Source organism: Aplidium turbinatum, chromosome 5, assembly GCF_918807975.1.
Source record: "Aplidium turbinatum chromosome 5, kaAplTurb1.1, whole genome shotgun sequence".
Lineage (NCBI taxonomy): Eukaryota > Metazoa > Chordata > Ascidiacea > Aplousobranchia > Polyclinidae > Aplidium > Aplidium turbinatum.
In genome coordinates, this window is record NC_137476.1 from 12,410,320 (window position 1) to 12,430,935 (window position 20,616).

Genomic DNA, 20,616 nt, shown 5'->3' on the forward strand with positions numbered 1-20,616 from the left:
AGCAAGCTAAAAAGACTTAATTGGGTCATTCCAGCCCAACTCAACCAACATTAATAAAAGTTCCATGGGCACCCTCTCAGATTTTGCTCAAAATTGCACCAAACGTACCTCTATGGGAGCAATGAAAAATTCCCAAGTTTCAGATGAAAATTCCAAGCAGCTTAGATTTTATGGCCGTTTAAACTTTACGGGCCTCATCCCTTTTTCGGCCTCACCCCTTTTTCGTAACAGTGGACCGCCGCGTTCATTTTCAATGGTTTTTGAAGGCACATATCTTCATTTCTATGCATGCAATATGCCTGAAAATTGGTATTATGGGTATTGGCTATTTCTGGGCTGCTCTTTCAGAATCTGCTGTCATAATTGGACTAAGATGTGTTGATAAAAAGTTACAGGCACCTCAAAACTGGATTTTTGTTAGTGAAAATGTAAATTTTTCACATTTTGACCATCAGCTGTGAGTCCCCTTCTTGGCCAACATCACCAAATTTGTGTAATTTAGGCAATAAGCATTGTGATGAAGCAATAGAAGCAAAATGTCTTGATACAAACAGGAAATAATGGTTTTAGAGGCTACTGAAAATGGTCACCACTTAAAAAATACCCCTCGAGTCGCCTTTTCCGGGGGGGTAGATGACCATGTAGATGGTACCCCAGAGTGATGAAACTTTCACATGTCTTGGCTATGCCTGATATAAATTAGAACATCTCAACTCAACTCCTTCCTATATTACTCAGCTATTGAAAAGAAGCAGTTTTCCTGTACTTGGCCTGTACATTTTTAGGGTCATTCCATATCAAAACAGCCAATATGAAGATAACTTGTATATGGTACCTCTCATATTTTGCTGAAAAGTTGTCATACTATGCCTTAGGCCAGTGGTTCCCAACTCGTTTTTAAGGCGACCCATTATAAAAAATTTCAGTTTGGTAAAATCTTGCGACCCAAGCAATTTGTCGTAGTATTTTAAAAGCCATACAAGATTATGTTGCAAACAAACAGCACTACAAAAGCAGTAACTTTTTCCGAAAATAATATGTTTGCATTCAATGCAATGCAAGGAATGTGGAAAGTGGGTACATGCAAGATGTGCTAATGTCAAGAAAGCCGCAACAAGATTGGCGAAGTGTTTTGTTTGTGGGAAATGCAGTAAAGGAAGGAATGAAGTGGAAGGCCATGATGATGAGTTCTGCCATGGCATCGAAACAGTGACAGACTTGTGTTATCTGGGTGATCGGATAAATGGAAGTGGTGGATGTGAAGCAGCGGTGACAACAAGGGTAAGATTGGGCTGGGCAAATTTCAGGGAATGTGGGGAAATGTTGTATGGCAGAAAATTTTCACTAAGGATGAAAGGAAAAGTATATCGGAGCTGTGTGCGGCCTGCAATGCTATATGGTAGCGAGACATGGGTATTGAGAGAGAGTGAACTGGCAATCCTGAGAAGAACGGAAAGGTCAATGGTGAGAGCAATGTGTGGGGTGAAAACGAGAAGGGAAAAAAGGACTGAAGAATTGTTGGATATGCTAGAGATGAGAGAGACCATAGACCAACTGGCAAGGGCAAATGGAGTAAGATGGTATGGACATGTGATAAGGAGGGAGGAAGGAAGTTTTCTTAGAAAGGCACTAGATCTAAAGGTGGATGGGAAGAGGAAACGCGGTCGTCCAAGAAGAACGTGGAAACAACAAGTGAAGGATGAGTTTAAAAAAGTCGGACTGAAGGAGAAAGATGCAAGGGACAAGGTGAAATGGAGAAAAGGGATTAAGACAATTGCTGCGCGGAAACAATCGGCCACCCCCACTAGTGGGGAACAAACCGACGATGTATTATGATGAATATGTTTATCAAATCACTAATGAGATAGCTGTGCTGGCTTGCTGTCAGTGAGTTTTTGAAATCGAGGCGTTATTTTGCTTAGGCATAGCCGCATGTTGGCTTTAACTTCCAGCCGGTTTCGCTGTTCAGTTTTCAATACACACATGGCGCTAAATCCAATCTTACAAAGGTAAGTTGTTGCAAATGGAATCTGTTTTTGAATCCCTAATTGTGAAACTGTGGGATACACTTTGTACATGAAAGCCCAAAAGTGGATGTTTGCAGAATCTTTGGGGTATTTGTCTTTGAAGGATGCAAAAGAAATACGGTTTGCTACTTCTGTTGTTATGTCCATAAACTGTTCTGCAACATGGATGGAAAGTTGAGTCAGATCTTTTCCAACATATAGATCAATTATCCGATCGTTTTGGTTATTAAGTGTTAGAGATTCTCCATAGTTGTGCACAAACTTTTTGGCAAACTGTTCCAGGTGTCTAATTATTATCGTTTGCTTAATATCAACTTCATTGCCACAGATATATTGCATTAGCTGAGGAAATATATCGTAGCCTACTCATCTCTGGTGACATAACTTTTCCAGAATATGAGTTTTTTGTGTTGAGCAGAAACTTTTGCGGCGCGATCAATCACCTTAAAACCGTTGCCTTGTATATATAAATTTAGAGAATTCAAAGAGTCAAATATATCGGCAAGGTAAGCAACTTTTCTTTGAAATCTTCTTGCAAAAACTTCTCGGCTAATCTCACACAGTTCTGTTGCCTCAGGAAGATAGCAATCTCCTCTCGCAAATTACAAACTCGCTTCAGGACACGACCTCGTGACAACTATCGTGTGTGCAACAGCAATGCTTGATAACACTGGCCGACACAATTTTTGGTGCCGGCGGTTTTTGAACTGATTTAGACTAACTTTGGGGCGCTGAATCCGAAAATGCAATCAGTTTTTGTCCATCAGGTCAACTTTTTAAGTTACAGTGATTCCACTGCATGAGTGAACTTGTGCATAAGGGCCATTCCGTGTCGATTCACACAGCCAAGAGATTCAACCTTTCGATTTTCTTTAAATTTTACACATCTTTTTACTATTCTATATGATGAACACTTGCAAAATTTGAGTGAAATATATTGAGAAACACGAGAGTTATGAACCATTTAGTTTGGGGGGTCTGCTGAGAGGGCACAATTTTTTTTATTTTTGGCCATGTTTGAGGCCCTATTACTGCTAAACTAAATTAGGTAACAAGCCAATTTTAGCAAGAAAACTTTAAAGTAAACAGTAGTAAAGGTGTGGACACACAACACCTTCAGACTCCACACCTTTACTTTACTGTAAAGTGAAGTTGGGGATCAAGATAAGTCTTGGGCTCCCCACATTGTTTGCAAAACTTTGAAAGAACATTTACGTCAATGGACGAAACAAAAGAAGTCTAATGGTGTGGCATGAGCTAAAATATTATAATAGCGACTGCTGTTTTTGTGCAGTAAACACAAAAGGCATAAACAGGAAAAATAGGACTTTCTTGCAATATCCAAACCTAGCTTCAGCAATCAGGCCAGTGCTACACACTTGTACACAGTGAAGAACTTCCTGTTCCTGTTTTTGAAGGGTTGCCACAATTGGATTTACTTTGACGCATACTTTCTATAAAACATTGAGAACCATGGATCAATTTTGCATGGTAGACTTGTCATATCTTAGTGAATATGCGGATAAAATTTCAGTGCAAATTTTCTCTGGGGTTATGGGTAACTGGGATATTAAAAGGACCACACTTTTAACTTTTTTCCATTTTGACCCATGTTTCACATAAAATATCTCCCAATCTGTTTAATATTTTGTACTGAAATTTTTTTAGTTTATAGAGAATCCTGTAAACAACACTTCCACCAAATTTCAGCCAAAATCAATCAAAAATGGGGTCTTGGTGAGCTTTCCAAATTTTGGAAAATTTTAACCAAGAGCTGGAAACGGCCAACTTTGGGAGTTTATGACCTTTGACCTTTTAGAGTGACAAAGTGAACGATGTTGTTTTTTTAATATTTGGCAGAAGTACTATCCCTTGTAAAAAAATTGGGTTGTTACCAGTACCTAATTTAGTTTAGCAGTAATAGGGCCTCAAACATGGCCAAAAATAAAAAAAATTTGCCCCCTCAGCAGACCCCCCCAAACTAAATGGTTCATAACTTTCGTGTTTCTCAATAAATTTAACTCAAATTTTGCAAGTGTTTATCATATAGAATAGTAAAAAGGTGTGTAAAATTTAAAGAAAATCGAAAGGTTGAATCTCTTGACTGTGTGAATCGACACGGAGTGGCCCTCATGCACAAGTTCACTCTTGCAGTGGAATCACCGTAACTAGAAAACTAGATCTGATGGACAAAAACTGACTACATTTTCGAAATCAGCGACCACAAATTAGCTGAAAACAGCTGAAAAATCTTCGGCACCACAAAATTTTTTTTTTTTGTCGGCTAGTGTAATAATCAAAATCCACAAAGACGAAAACAAATGCCGATTTAGTGGACTTGTTTTGATGAAGTTTACACACTTCACATCATTCAACACTTCGTGCAGCTCTTGAGACAGCATTTTTGCAGCAAAGGCCTCTCTGTGGAGAAAGCAATAAGTTCATACAGCACTTGTGGCTTTGTCTTTGATGCGTTTTACCACACCAGACTATGCGTGGTCCAACGTGTGGAAAACTTTTTCATAGTTTATCCGACATAGCATTCGTGACATATAGTGCACGTTACAATATATCCCGTAACTTTGTCAAGTTAATTTATGTTTGAGATTGAAATTTTTGTTGGGTTTACATTTAATAATAATAATAACAATAATAAAAGCGAAAATTGTTTTAAAAAACTTTTTGCACTACGATCATGCTACAAAGCTTTCCGATGTCTCGACATGAATTGTTTCACGACTTGTGTTTATATTTTCCAGTTTTGTGATCGATCTTTTCACGTTTTAGATTTTTTTTATTGTTATTTTTTTCGCCCAAGATACAATATGCCTGAAAAAAAAAAATTATCAGGCGACCAACTTTGGGTCGCGACTCATTAATTTATGTTCAAAATGATGCTTTCACCCCTTCTCACCTATGAAAAAGTAGGCAATAAGCTATGATGTGGAAATAAAATTTAGACAAAAAAGCATCATTTGGAACACATATTAACTTAATGGTAAACAGTGTCAGCATTCCAATGTTTATGATCACTAAGCATAGTAGGCCTATCTAATTGTTTTCACTGTTTTCATGATAAATCATTGTTGAAGTTTCTCTCACCTACATTACGGACTTGAGATTATTTGCCAAAAATGACCAAAATGTTACATTTTAAAGACATAAAATTTATAGTGAAGGAGTTTGATAAGCAAAGATTTTATTTCATAAAATGAAAGAATAAATGCATGTGTTTGTCTGGTATAACTTTGAGCATGACCATAAAATGCCCACGTGGTCATTTGGAGCTCTAAACATAGGGGTAAAAAAGGGCCATTTCTGCCTGATAGGTTTTCAAACCACCATAAGATCTCTGTTAATGGCACCACAGCTCCCAAATTCAAGTTGGCAGAAGAAACGTTTCCCAATATTATAAATATATAATTAGGAGTGGGCTATAAATGGGCATTTTTTTTTTGCTTTTGGGACAGTTTTTTTGTGTTCCATTTAACCTATCTCAACATAAAATGACAAAATTTTTTGTCTAAGTTTCAAGAAAAAAGTGTGCAGGGCCAAAATTCAAAATGGCCGCCATTTTCTCTGAAAAATCATGTTTTTAGCCATAACTTAGTCATTTTGGGGTATTTTTACCTGGTTGTGGTGTCTTACCCTATGTTTGTGGGGTCAGGCAATCTGTTTAAGCAATAATAAGTGGGGCTTAACTTTTACGTTCAGAGTTATGATATAGTTTGACAAAATTACCCACTTTTTTAAACTTATTTTATGGCTTTTTGCAGTTACTGTATTGCTATTTTTATTAAAGATTTAGTTTAGTAGAATAGATAATAGTAATTTGTGGATTGGTGATAAGCTACCAACCATCTATGAAGCTGCTCAAACCATCTTTCACTATTCAAAGAACAACAGGTAAGTAAACATTGTGTGTACTTTGTAAATACAATTTTTTCTTAGACACACAAGAAATGCTTGCAAGCTTTGAAATAACTTTCTAAACACATTCTGTGTAGTAGGTTATGTTCTTAATCTAATACATTATCTTTGTTTAGGTCTGCCAAAAAGCAAGCACAATCACTGCTTATGCTACAGCGGTTCGAAATATGTGGGTTCGCAGTTTTGATGACGAGTTTATCATATCTCTACGTGCAATTCGTCGGATGCTCGAATATATCATGCAGGACTATGAAAATCGAATGAGATGCTCTCACAACAAGTCATCTTTCCGTGTGCGGAATAAACTTTGGATGGCTATGGATGTTCCACAGCCGAAAAGAGGGCCACGTGGAAAACACACTAAGAACTCCTCACTGTTTGACATTGGAAAGAACATCGATAAATTAACAGGTGATGAAGCAATCTTTTATCAAGATCACTGTGGTGATAGAAAACATCTCCTGAGCCAGGAAGTAGATTGGGTTCATGAAGAAGAAAGGTTAGCAGTCAAAGACCAAGAAAAAAGACAAGAGCAGCTTCAAGAAGAGCTAGAGTTTATAAATGAGGATTTAGAGCTTATCACAGTTTCGAAGAGAAATGAGCCAATTAATGCTCCAGTTACTATTGACCAAGAATGTCAGGCCAACATCAACATAACCCCAACCATCAGAAAAGTGAGAAACACTACTCATGAGATAAGAGACACCATCACTACAGTAAGCTACAGAACAGCAGTTTCTGTTGAGAAGGCTCGTATTGTGACAAAGGTGGTTTGTGAAAAGTTGCTGGACTGCAGTACATCTATGGGAGCAAATTGATGCCCTCATGACAGATGCAGCAAGCAAAAATCTCAAGATTGAGATAGCTGTTGCAGAACAACTTGCATCAAAGCATGTGCCATATCATTTGCTTTGTAAGTCCCATACATGTGAACGGATTGATACAGACAATCTCACAGCTATCGCTGCTCTCGAAAACAAAATTGGTCTTCGTAAACTCATTGTAAAGAGAGAGCCAGCATTGCAGGCCTACCTTCGGCAAAACAAATCTGTGGTTGAAACTGCTCTGGCAGCTCTTTTAAAGCTCGTAGCCCATGAGGGAGATGGCAAGACAGCATCTTTAGCAGAACAGTTTGATTTGATTTTAGAGGAAGCTGGAGTATATAAGTCGTTTAGCCTCTACAAAGAGCGACGTTTTACTCGACTTGGATATCAGGCAGGTGCAGTCTATGATTGCATTCCATACATGAAGCAGTTACTTGCCAAGACACCGCTAAATAATCTTCTTGTTCAAGCTTGTAAAATTTACCTTGAGAATGATTTCATCATAGCAGGATTCAAAGCACTTGCAAATTTTACATACCGAGTGACAATGCCCTTCCTTAACTGTGTGGAACGAGCAAACCAGGATTTGTTAATTGACATCCTTCCTCAGCTCTGCAGTGACCTTGCTGAAAAAAAGACACACACCCTCCGGGACTACCATGTAGAATAGACACATGTGAAAATGGAAGACAATGCTCCACAAAGCGATCTTGATCATCTTCTTCTTGGAGAGATGTGCATCCAGGCTGGAAAAGGAGTAGAACTGCAGTGCAAGCGTGAGTATTGGGATGTTGATCTTAATGCTGCCCGAGCAACTCCTCTCCATACACTGGTATCAGACCAACGAAAAAACCTGCCGACAAACAACTTGAATGCAGAGAGGTACTTGGCCAAGTTTGGTTATCTTGCTTCACAATCGGCCAAACACTCAAACAGGGTTTTCAAAGCAAAGAGGATCAAAGATGACCTTATGCTATCAGAAAGACAAATCAATGAAATTGAGCGGTCAACCACTACTATTCTCAAACAACTAGATTTAATGGAGGTGACCTGGAGCAACAAACAGAAACAGAAAAAAATACAAAGATTGAAAGAAAATTTACAAAAGAAAGTGAGAGCCAGTGATTTTATTGACCACCTCCTTGTGAAATGTAAAAAACATGGGGGGCCTTTTACATCCGTCTATGAAGTAAAAACTCTTGTTTCTAAAAAGCCACCTGAGCTAAAGACATTCTTAAGGCAAGAAATCCAATATCAGAGATTCACCCACCAACATGATGCAGATGTCCGCAGAGAACTTTACCAGGTCAACAAGGTATCCCAAGAGGAGATGATTGAGAACCTCACTGTACTCCTTGGAGATGATTTCCAAGTTGAGGAAGCAGTGGTCTTCCCTTGTGAAGAGGAAATAGTGCAAACACTTACAGGAGCTAACGAGGCAGAGGGTCAGGATAAGGAAGGCCTGGTGTTCCAGCCAAACCAGTCACTTGCCATCATATGGGATATAGAAGAAAACAAAAGATGGTACGTTGGGTTTTACCTCGACGATAATGGGGATGGGACATTTCGAGTGGACCATCTGACACGTGCTGGCACAGGAGATGAAAATTGGCAGCGACCATCTGGCACTGATGACATTCAGGACACTATGGAGCAACAGATTGTCCCTGTGACAGTTTCAGGAACTTGGGTCTTTTCTCGGAGAAAACCATCTTACATTTTAAACAATGTCCCTGAAATTGAAACTGCGTTTAAAGAAATAACTCAATAAAGGTGAAAAAAAAAACGATAAATTTGGTAAAAATTAGGATTAAGTCAACCTCCAATTGCCAGTGACTTTTCTGATATGCACTAACAGATTGCCTGACCCCACAAACATAGGGTTGGACACCAGAACCAGAGAAAACAACCCCAAAATAGCAAAGTTATGGCTAAAAATGTGTTTTTCATGGAAAATAGCGGCCATTTTGGATTTTTGCTCTGCACACTTTTTTCTTGGATACAAGATCAAAAATTTTGTCATTTTATGGTGAGATAAGTTAAATGGAATAGAAAAAAACTGTCCCCAGGGAAAAATAACAAAAATGTATTTTTGACCCATGTATAGCCCACTCCTAATATAATTAGGTTTTATAGAAATATTTTGATTGGTTTGGGTAGTAAAAGCATTTGAACATTGATAAAAACACTTATACGGGACAAAAAAGCAGGATTTTGATGACCCACCTAACACTTATGCATCAAGAGATGTTGTTTTCTACTATTTAATTGTGTGGTATAGTTTATAATGAACTAGCACAGCAATTTTTAGTCTTCTGACACAATTAAAATAAAAGTTATGGGGCTCTGAAAATGGCTGAGATTTCTATTTGCTACCCCCCTCCCCAAGTCGGTACCGCCCGAAATTCAAATAGCCGCCATAGCATAACCGTTTGAGATATTGATCTAGGATTCTTTTATTTGGTAGCCTAAGGCATAGTATGACAACTTTTCAGCAAAATATGAGAGGTACCATAATTATATAAGATATCTTCAGATTGGCTGTTTTGATATGGAATGACCCTAAAAATATACAGGCCGAGTACAGAAAAACTGCTTCTTTTCAATAGCTGAGTAGTATAGGAAGGAGTTGAGTTGAGATGTTCTAATTTATATCAGGCATAGCCAAGACATGTATCTTTAAGCGGTGAAAGTTTCATCACTCTGGGGTACCATCTACATGGTTATCTACCCCCCGGAAAAGGGGGCCCGAGGGGTATTTTTTAAGTGGTAACCATTTTCAGTAGCCTCTAAAACCATTATTTCCTGTTTGTATCAAGACATTTTGCTTCTATTGCTTCATCACAATGCTTATTGCCTAAATTACACAAATTTGGTGATGTTGGCCAAGAGGGGGACTCACAGCTGATGGTCAAAATGTGAAAAATTTACATTTTCACCAACAAAAATTCAGTTTTGAGATGCCTGTAACTTTTCATCAACACATCTTGTCCAATTATGACAGCAGATTTTGAAAGAGCAGCCCAAAAATATCCATAATACCAATTTTCAGGCATATTACATGCATAGAAATGAAGATATGTGCCTTCAAAAACCATTGAAAATGAACGCGGCGGTCCATTGTTACGAAAAAGGGATGAGGCCCGTAAAGTTTAAACGGCCATAAAATCTAAGCTGCTTGGAATTTTCATCTGAAACTTGTGAATTTTTCATTGCTCCCATAGAGGTACATTTGGTGCAATTTTGAGCAAAATTTGAGAGGGTACCCATGGAAGCACTGGTTGAGTTGGGCTGGAATGACTCTTTTGGTAACACATCATTCAGATTTTCAAAACAAAGATGCAGATTTTTTTAAAAGTAAGCTGATAGTTTAGTTAGGTCAATATTTGATAGCACTGGTGATTAATTGAAGGAAAATACTGCAGGGTTAAGGGCCTCCTACGAACTTGCAAGAAAAATATCTATCACTAAGAAGCCTCACACCATCGGAGAACAACTGATCTAACCTTTTTGCCAAGTTATTGCATCAAACTTTTTGAGAGATTCTGAAGTTTAAAAGCTGAAGCAAGTGTCTTTGTCAAACGACACTGTGAGTAGGAGAATATCTGAGCTATCGGAAAACATTTTGCCGCAGGTAGTGTCAAAGATACAGAAGTCAATGTCACATTGATACCTAGCTCAAAACATGTTAGATGTAAATGCATAACATCAAGATCATATTGAACCAAACGGAACCTAACATAGAACTGATAACACCCAAGTAGGTGCACCCATTTTATTGACATGTGCATTTTTAATTGCATGGAGGTAACAAATAAATTATTATTTACCGTTTTTGCGCTAATTTGCCTTAAGTTTTTGGAGAACCGAGAGTCGTCGAAAAAATTGCAATTGGACCGTTCTACAGATTTTTTGAAAAAGTTTGAGAACCACTGATATAGATCATTTTGATTGAAATCTACACACTATGTCACTACATCTCTAATTTAACACAGAAAAGAATCTTGAAAATTAAGCAAAGTTTTTCTCCATTGAACAACATAGATTGTAAAATTATGTGTACTGTGATTGAGCGATGCGATACCTTGTACAACACTTCCTGTTTCATTGTAGTCAATAGTCATGTCTTGAGGTTGTATTTCTGATTTATAGTAAAAATGCAACAAAACCGAGGTGTTGCTATCTTCAAGAATTCTCAATGACAGCCTATGGTAAACTATTATGGCTGACCAATAGTGGCCAGACACAACAAGAAAACTCATTGTTCAAATGAAAATTACTATTCAAGTTTTTGCCGTTATGTTTATTTGCTTCCCAAATAAAACTGATTAGCTTTTCTGCAGAAATTTATCTTAAGAATTTACATTTTCAGTGTGATGTCATTATTGATCGGATTGATTCCATAGACATAACATCCCGTACTCGTGAACTTTACTTAGAAGACCCTCCGGAAACGTTACAGATTCGAGCATTGGATGCAGAAGGTAGCTTCATAAGTGAATTAGTCTTGCGATGACAAAGTCAAACACACCACACAAATGACACGTCTGTCACTTTAATTTAACTCTGCATTATTCAATTCACTAGTTGCTGCAAAAGTCTACAATACATCAACATAATAAAAGTTAAACAATAAATATGATACTATCAATACTACAAGAATTGCTCAATGCCAAGTAAACTATATCAAGTAAGATTGCTAGATAGGCTACCTAAATACCCTTTCAGCCTGTTTTATCCTAATAAGGACCATCAGTAATCAGTAGGTTGTTATTGAAATAGATTTTGTTTCTGTAAAAACTTTTTAATGAAATCTAATTAAGGTGAAACTGGCTGTAAAGGTATTTAGGTGACTAGCAGCTATAGTTGATATAAAAAAACTTGTAAAGCTTTCAAAAGGTTTTGGAGAGTAGAAATCATATTTGTTTTCAAATTTTTGCTATGTATAGAAAATGAACATTTAACGGTTTTATGCATGACAACTATTGATATCTAAGAAAAGTCATTGATCTTTTCTTGTCATTACTTAGGAAATACTTTTAGCAGCACTGCATTCATGTTGTTTGACTGGAATCTTGTGCCTGACCACGAAGCAGAAGGCAGGTAGGAACTCTGATGATAACTTTAACTTTCGGCAAGTGTTGTTTTGCAGAATAGCTCGATTCAGAGATGATCTTTTTAGGAGACAACCGGTTTGGTGAAGACGCCCTATCAAACAGCGTTTCATGATTAAAATACAATTGACTGTATGGAGATGAAAGTTCACTGAAATCCCACGTTGGCATCTGTTTATTTAAAGAAGAGAGTTTATTCAGAGGAGTAATATATTCAGTTAAAACCTACCTCCATTATATCGCTGTCAAAAATGTTTTATGATTAAAATACCGGAATGGCCCGTTTCGGTGAGTCCGATCTCTTAACGGGGGATTTTTTCAATTTTTTTTTTAATTATTGGGTATCGTAGCCTAATTATTATTGCCGTTTCAGGGTTAGGAGTTTGGGGTTAGGGGTTAAAGGTTAGGAACTCACCGAATCGGACTCATCAAATAGTAGCAGACCCTAAAATACAGGCCTAACTGTCTGTATGGAGGCAGTATCAAAACCCATCCATGGTGGCATCTGTTTATTACATATATGCCCTTATAGGAATTATTTAGGAGAATGATATACATTCTAGCAAATCAATAACGAGTAAGGCAGTAACAATATGTTACAGATGGCTCTAACATAATATAAATTACGCTATGAAACAATATTACAACTTAAACCGTTTCATTTCCATGGGTATGGGAAGTTAAACATGGAAACCGTCTACGTAAACGATCCTTACAAGGTCTCTAAATAAACAGAAGCTGTCACAAGATTTTGGAAAATGTCTAAACTGAATCGGTCATCTCTGAATGGGGTAGCAAGTCTTGAGCAGGCGCAAACAGTTAGGCATTGGACAAATAGGTGCGCACACTGTGGCGTCAGGATATTTAGGTGCGGAGCACTGTAGCGCTTGTTTATGTAAGTGCTATTTCTAGTAAAGTCTGCAGATTGTATCAGCTTCGCTGGTATTGCAATGCTTTTCACACTAAATGTTATATTGAACAGAAAAATATGCTGTTTTGTTAATGCGTGTGCATTTATTTGTTGTTAATCAATAGTCATGGCTTCAGTGAGTAAAGCTGCTTTATCTGGCAATGCTTTTCACACAAAATGTTATATTGAACAGAAAAATAAATTGTTTTTTTAATGCGCGTGTTCGGCATTTATTTGTTGTTAGTCCAGGTTTGCGTCAGCACAATAAATTGTTCAAGTTTCCGAACATGACTGAGTTCACTTTTAGTTAAGTCAAATAATAACTACGCTAAACATCAGTAAAAAATACTGTAGCCTATATTCAAGCGGTTGGTAGGCTTGAGTGAAGAAAAATTTAGTTTTCAGTCAAAACCCTGACTAGGTTGAATCGCCAAAGCTGAGCTGCTACAATCTGCAGACTTTACTAGGAATACCACCTAGGTCCTAAATGAACGGGCGCTACAGTGCTCCGCACCTAAATATCCTGACACCACAGTGTGCGCGCCTATTTGACTGGCACCTAACTGTCTGCCCCTAAAAGACATGGACCCCTGTATGGAGCCATCTCCGAATCTTCTGCACCGAATTGTTGCAGACCGCCTGTGTTGATGGTTAAGGCCATGAGATAAGCATTTTGAATATTCACTGAAATACTTACTTAGCATCAATATTATCACTTTAAATATCACAGTAAGTTTAAATCAGGCATCCACTACAATACACATTACACAGTCGTTGCAAGTTGCTTATGTTAAAAAAAACTTTGTCTTTACGTAAAACTCATGTGTTTTTCTTCATTGCTGACATATCAATGATTTCGGATAGCGTTTGTCTTTGAAGACTTGGTTCTATAGACAATTATCCGATCTCTGTTTTTGTATGTTTTCAGTGATGGAAATGTCATGCCGGCACAATCCATTCTGAAAATAAATAAGTTCATTGAAACTGACTACTCGGCGGAATTGTACGTCGAAAAGTTAGAAAAGGCTGGACAACAATCGGATACAATTTTACTTTCAGGTAAACTTGCTACTGAAATTAGGATATATATTAACAATCAAATTTATTTTGTAAATTTCATTTTATGCAAAGTTTTTGAAGAAGCCAACTTTGAAAATGTATATATCCTGTAGATATTTATGACGCGTATGATCATTTTGTGTCAGGAGAGTACAAAGAGAATTGGTGTCGAAGTGAATTGGTGTCTAAAGCCCATGGTGTTGCGTTAGTGCGTTACCCCTTCCCAAAAACCACAACAGCTCAGCAAGAAAACTGTTAAATTGAATGGCTACTTGTTGAGTGTATGCACACTGCACAGTTTCATGTTTATTTCATGCAATGGATAAGTGGTGATGGAGAGTTAATTAGGTTGGGATTGGGTTTTAAGTTTCTACTTGTAAAAAAAAATCCTAACAAGTGAATTCTTCCTACAGAAATGATTTTATGGCAAATTGCTTTTGTTTTGAGAAACTTTGTTGCGTAAAATTTTGCTGGTATAATATACTTTTTGTGGTATTGTGGAACAGATGGTCCATGGGTCGTTCACTTCTTGTATTCAGCAATTTTAAACGAGGATCATCTTATCTTCCCAACCCGTTGTGTCACTCTCATGCTCTGTCATCAGTCTTCCAGTTTTTCATCAAGACAGTTGTGCATCTAACACAGTGCAACACAAAAAGAAACATTCAAAAAAGCAAAGAATTGTGTATGCATATTTCTGGAGCGCTGAGAACGAATATGAACTCCGTTTTTTTTCCATCACCCTCCGGTTTTTTATAATTTTGATTTTAAATTTTTGCAAAAATGTGTGTATTTGTCTTATTGCAGGCACTATGTTTTTGCATGTGTTGTGCTCCAACATTAATTTTTTTTCGTTTGAAAGTCACACTTTGTAGCCTATTTGATTAAATCCATCCAACTAAAAAGCAAATTTATGTGGAAGTTAGAGTCGTAAGATTTCATTTAAACTTGAAGTGAAGTATCTATTCCTTTTTGTCATGACTACAGAAGAATTCCAATAACTTATTTTTAAAAAAAGGAGTTTTTCCCTTGTCCTGTAGTCTATAGGTATCACATAGTCCTACAGAGATGTTTCGAATCTGGCAGCTATTGCCCCACCTTACCACATTGTCGATACTTAATGCACATCTCACCTCATACTTCTATTAACGCTGGAATGGATTAATTTATCTGTTGACTGGTTGGATGAGCAATGTGTTTTAGTACGAATACTGCACTTTTCTCAGTTTTTGGGGGCAGGGGCAGATTCATCAAGTAGTCTTTGGGGGGGGGGGAGGAGATTTCAAAAAAAAACAAAAACAATGATGTGTAGGTCACGACCCCTGTCGAGGTCGCAAGCCATTTTTTAGGGGTGCGAGATGCCTCAAAGTTCAGTGTATCGTTTTCAATTCTTTTTTGCCAATAAAGATTAAAAACTGTGTTTTTTGCCATCGACCATTCCTCCATCTGAGGATATTCTTTTGTTTAAGCAGGCCTCGAAATTCGTTTTTGTTGACGGCGGACAAACGTGTCCGGTCTGAGCAGCTATCTCGGCGGACAAATTAAGTCTCACGGCGGACACACCAGTTTTAGCGTCGATCGTCATGCTTAATCACTTTATCTTGATAATTCTTCGCCATTTGAGAATTATAGCTACGGATTAGAAGGCTTTTCAAAATTTCAGCGAAGTCACTGACTCTGAAAAGCTTTTATCAAAACAACGACGTGCACTTGAAGAGTCAAAGCGCCGTGTAGCTGTTCAATACGCCGCATAACTAATTAACTTACGCCGAACGAGGTCGTGTGGCTTCTTGCGTCACAATGCTCTGCGCACGAGTCAGAAAACTTCTACACTGAAACGCTACTATTTTCTGTTGTGCAAAGTTTCACCAAGCTTTTTTCTTTAGGTTTATTTTTGCGCGTCATGTGAGCGAAAGTGAATTTTTCCTGGGCCTTTTCTTTCTTACTGTAATTCCAAAACTAAACAAATTTTGCTGCATCTTGCTGTAATAGCCGACTCGCATAATCTAATTTTGTAACCAACCTTGCCGTATCAATATTACTCGCAGATCAAAGCCAGACATTGTGACGTAAGACTTGAACTAAGTTGCGTGTGATTAGTGTAAAAGTACCGGTACTCCCATCGGCGAAGAATTCACCTTTGTTACGCTGATTCAATGTCACCAATCGTAAATATCGAAAGTTTTCCTGCTTGAATGGAAGCCAAGGGATACAGTATTCACATTTTCTAGATGCGCGCTAAAATGCACGGGAAATTATATATTCGCAACCAGGGCTGCGATTTTTGCCTTTTTCGGTGACGAGGTCACTCGACACGCGCCATCACTATTCGACAAACGCCGTGCCTTACGAAAAAAAAAAAAAACGAAAATAAAAAGGAAAAAAACTGAGAGAGGACTAAACATCGTCAGGTCGAGGAACAATCGGGGGGGGAGAGCATCACGTGATGCAATCATAAGAGTGCTGACTTACGTAAACTTTCTTGCGCCAGGTACTTCAAAGCAAGGTCTAAAAGCGACGCTTCACACGAGAAACTCCCAAGGCGTCAGCGCCGCCATTTTGAACACTGGGGGAGAACGCTTTGATCGAAGTTCCAACGCCTGGCATCAAACATTTCGCAACACACGTTTCGTGCTATTCGACACAACGGGTTTCTTTTATAGATGAAATAACCTAGGCTACGTTGAGTTGTCAACGTCTATGCCAGTTTGTATTTCGCAGTTTGAGCTAATTAACAATATTGCTCTGGTAAAATGACTGTTGGATTCTTGCTATGAAAGTTTTTCACATGTAGAAAACAGCCTAGTTTCCGACCAGACGTGCAGAAATACAGATGAAAAATGCCGCTATTTTTATGGAAAGGAACATTTTGAACACTGCGGGAAAATGCTTTGATCGAAGTTCTAACGCCTGGCATCAAATATTTCGCCACACACGTTTCGTGCTATTCGACACAACGGGTTTCTAACTTTCTTCGAAGTAGGCTACTTTTACTTGTCAAGGTCTATGCAAGTTGGTATTTATGTCTGACTTATCGACTTGTTGTTCCAAGAATGGAGAATTTTTTTGCAATGTGAATAAAGAATAGTAGACAGATAAACACGGTTGCAACTCGACTTCCTTCCACTAAAAGGGTTTCTGTGATCACGTAATGGGCGATTTTGCACTTGCATTCACAAAAGCACACAACCTAGTTAGCAAAACCCGTCGTTTTTACATTGATTCAACGTCTACAGACGTGAAGTCGCAATGCAAAAATAACGAATTTTGATGCCTGCGTATCAATGCCCAAGAAGAAATTTACGTTTGTTTGACATTAATTCGACATCTAGCGACGTTGAATTGAATTATCATAAAATAACGTTAATTGTTCAACCAGGTACCGGTAACAAATTAATAGCTCACTGCGAGATGATTGCCTCGATTTACGTTTACACTAACATAATTTCGGCACAATTGGGATACTGCGAGCAAACACGAGTCTGTTTGATAAAAAACTAGCTGTCAGAATCGGAATTATCAGATGCTGTATCGGAGGATGAGGTTGTCGCGTCGTCACTAGAATACTTGAAGACGCAAAATTGCCCGTTCATGAACGCGCGATGCCATATGATCGGAAGCATTACTTTACTGCCCAAGAACCATTTATCGAATTTCGTACTACTTTTTTAACTTGACCCCGTAGCTTTTCTAATTCCAGTTTGTTTCGGTCATAAAATTCTTTACAAATTTTGCAAAATACCACACTAACTTTTCCTTTTGTTTGATAATCTATAGCAGGTAAATTCTACTTTTTAAGTGTATCTTCTTTCACTATAATCTATATTCGCAACGACATCGGTAAACAATAAGCGTTCAATGAAAAAATAACTTTTGCGTAACAATAAGCCGGTATTCATAAGGTTGCAAACTTTTTACAGTTCATAAGAGCGTTGTCAGCGCATAAAATAGCTTGCGTGATGCTCTGGGCTACGGCCGTGTGACACGCGATGAAGAAACGCATAAAATTTCGTTTGATTAAACATTAAAGCATACTGCAATTGCCGCCGTAATCCAAGGTTTGTTGATTTGGCGACGGCAATGTTTTTGCCGTCGTAGATACAAGCTAATTTCGAGGGCAATTTGTATACATGTCCGGTAGGTACATAACTTAGCGCTTGATACTCCTTTGCAATCACTCAACCAGCGTGCGATTAAAAGCTTAAGTAAGTGACTCTGATACCACACAACTTGTGCGGTAACTCGCGGCCAAACGCTTATAATCTGACTCTTGTGACGACATATTACTATTCGACAAACAAACGCAGAATTTTTGGTCGTTCGACAAGAAAGAAAAAATCGCAGCCCTGTTCGCAACAATTGTTCGTGCTATGCAATGACGATTTCTATCGATATTTCTCGGCGGACAAATATGACCGATCTAGATGGTACTTCCCGCGGACATCACATGCTGTGACGGCGGACATGACCACCGTGTCCGCCATGAATTTCGAGGCCTGTTTAAGCTTTTAACATGTTTTTCTTCGTTTTTTTTGGAGGGAAGGCACGTGATCACTGATCAAGTGCCTCTTCCCCTCTTGGATCCGCTACTGCGTACCAGAGGAGTTTTACATGTACCACATCCACAGTTTTCAGTGAAAACCATTCAATGCTTCTGTATGCAGCAATACATGTCGGTTTGCAAGCATAACCAAGCTAAAGAAGCTATATTATTAGTTTGGGACACTGGTTTGAATTGTGTTGATTATATTTATGGATTTTGAAGCACGATATTAGAGAAATGTAAAAATTTATTTCAAAAAATGCTGACCTGATCAAAAAAACAAACCCATATTTGAAATCAAAGTCCAGCGTTACTAGTTTGTTGAACTTTTTTGTAGTTGGAAGTTTGTTGCACAGTGTAATCAAATAAACGTTGTGAATAAGCGCACAGATATCCATTATCCAGTGTGAATATATGTGGCTACTATATCTGTGACTACCTAGGCTGTGGAGTCGGGCAAACAATATACCACTTACTTCGGTTATAACTGGCCGACTCCGGACACGCCAAAATCCCTCCGACTCCACAGTCCTGGAATAACCAATGCGTTGTTACAATTCAGGCCTCCAAACTGGTACCGCGTACGTTGAAGCAGATTTAAGGTCGGTGAAGGATGTTATGTCTGTCAAGGTTGGCATCACAGTTCGTGACAAAGTGTTCCTGATACCAAGTGGAGATGTCTGGTTACCACAGTATGGCATGATCCGCTATCATGTGGAGCAATGGAGAAGTGGGAGATCGTCAGGTTGAGCTCATTTTTACTTCTTGTCTTTTAGCTTCAGAAACAACTAAATAACTCGCAAAATCCACATTTTCATCCATATCCATGACTAGGGCAAGTAAAGTCAACAAAGTTTTTTCAAGTTCTTTGTAGTTATGTTGTTGCCTTTTCCTAATGTAATTTGTTGTCCGTCTGTCTGTTTTCCACACTATTGCTTTTAATCGCTGCGTATTTCTTGATGCTCATAGTCAGCTACTGTAGTTGTTGCCTTCAAGAAGTTGAAAGTTATTGCATTTTTTAATTATTTTCAGATTCCTGATGAGAGCTTAAGTTAAGCCGAAAACGTTTGACTGTTAAAACTATTTGTAAATACAGGGTGACCCAAAAAGATTCGTACCCATGAAAATTTCAATTGTGACTTTGATTGAAAAGCTATTTATTTCAAATTACAACCACACATTATTCAGTTTAGGGAAGACCATTGACCAGAGTTTTAGCTTTTTCTGTCAATTTTTAGTCAATTTATAGCTTTCCCAAGATGTGTTCCAAATGTGAAAAAATCGAATAAAACATGGGTTCGAATCTTTTTGGGTCACCCTGTATGATGCTTTCTGCCCCGATAGCTCATTTGGTTAGCGCGTGACTTCGTAAACAAAGAATCTTCAAGATCAAGCGGCGCAGGTTCGACTCTCAGGGTGTGCACTTGAGCAACACATTCTAAGAACTGCTCTCCATTCAGCGGCACCTAATGGATGGAACAATTCCTCGGCAACAACACTTCAACAATCGGAAAACTTTACTCTGTCAATATCGGTAACCGGCCCTGCCTCAAAAGCCCCCATAAGTAGGTTTCAAGTAGGTTTGACGCAGGGCCGGTTACCGATATTGACAGAGTAAAGTTTTCTGATTGTTGAAGTGTTGTTGCCGAGGAATTGTTCCATCCATTAGGTGCTGCTGAATGGAGAGCAGTTCTTAGAATGTGTTGCTCAAGCGCACACCCTGAGAGTCGAACCTGCGCCGCTTGATCTTGAAGCTTCTTCGTTTACTAAGTCACGTGCTAACCAAATGAGCTATCGGGGCAGAAAGCATCATACAGGGTGACCCAAAAAGATTTGAACCCATGTTTTATTCGATTTTTTCACATTTGGAACACATCTTGGTATTGGTAAAGCCATAAATTGACTAAAAATTGACAGCAAAAGCTAAAACTCTGGTCAATGGTCTTCCATAAACTGAATAATGTGTGGTTGTAATTTGAAATAAATAGCTTTTCAATCAAAGTCACACTTGAAATTTTCATGGGTACGAATCTTTTTGGGTCACCCTGTATGTAAAATATATTGTTATAAATGATAATGCTCAACCCTGTTGCAATGTTGTGTCTTGCCTGTCTTTGGTACAAGAAAGCAAACTCTCTCCCGAAGCTATGTTTTCAATTTTAGGTCAATAAAGTCAATTTTATGTAATTGACACGTCTAGTCCAAATCG

General features: G+C 38.2%; 1 protein-coding gene across 1 annotated transcript in view; it reads left to right on the forward strand.

The window, feature by feature from the left end:
- LOC145771320 (nuclear pore membrane glycoprotein 210-like) overlaps positions 1–20,616 on the forward strand; it is a 65,721-nt gene that overhangs the window by 13,193 nt on the left and 31,912 nt on the right. Inside the window, exons 3-6 of the mRNA XM_082583067.1 lie at positions 11,154–11,265; positions 11,812–11,884; positions 13,734–13,864; positions 18,970–19,152. Of these exons, the coding sequence (XP_082439193.1) occupies positions 11,154–11,265; positions 11,812–11,884; positions 13,734–13,864; positions 18,970–19,152 (499 nt within the window). The remainder of the gene's footprint in view (positions 1–11,153; positions 11,266–11,811; positions 11,885–13,733; positions 13,865–18,969; positions 19,153–20,616) is intronic.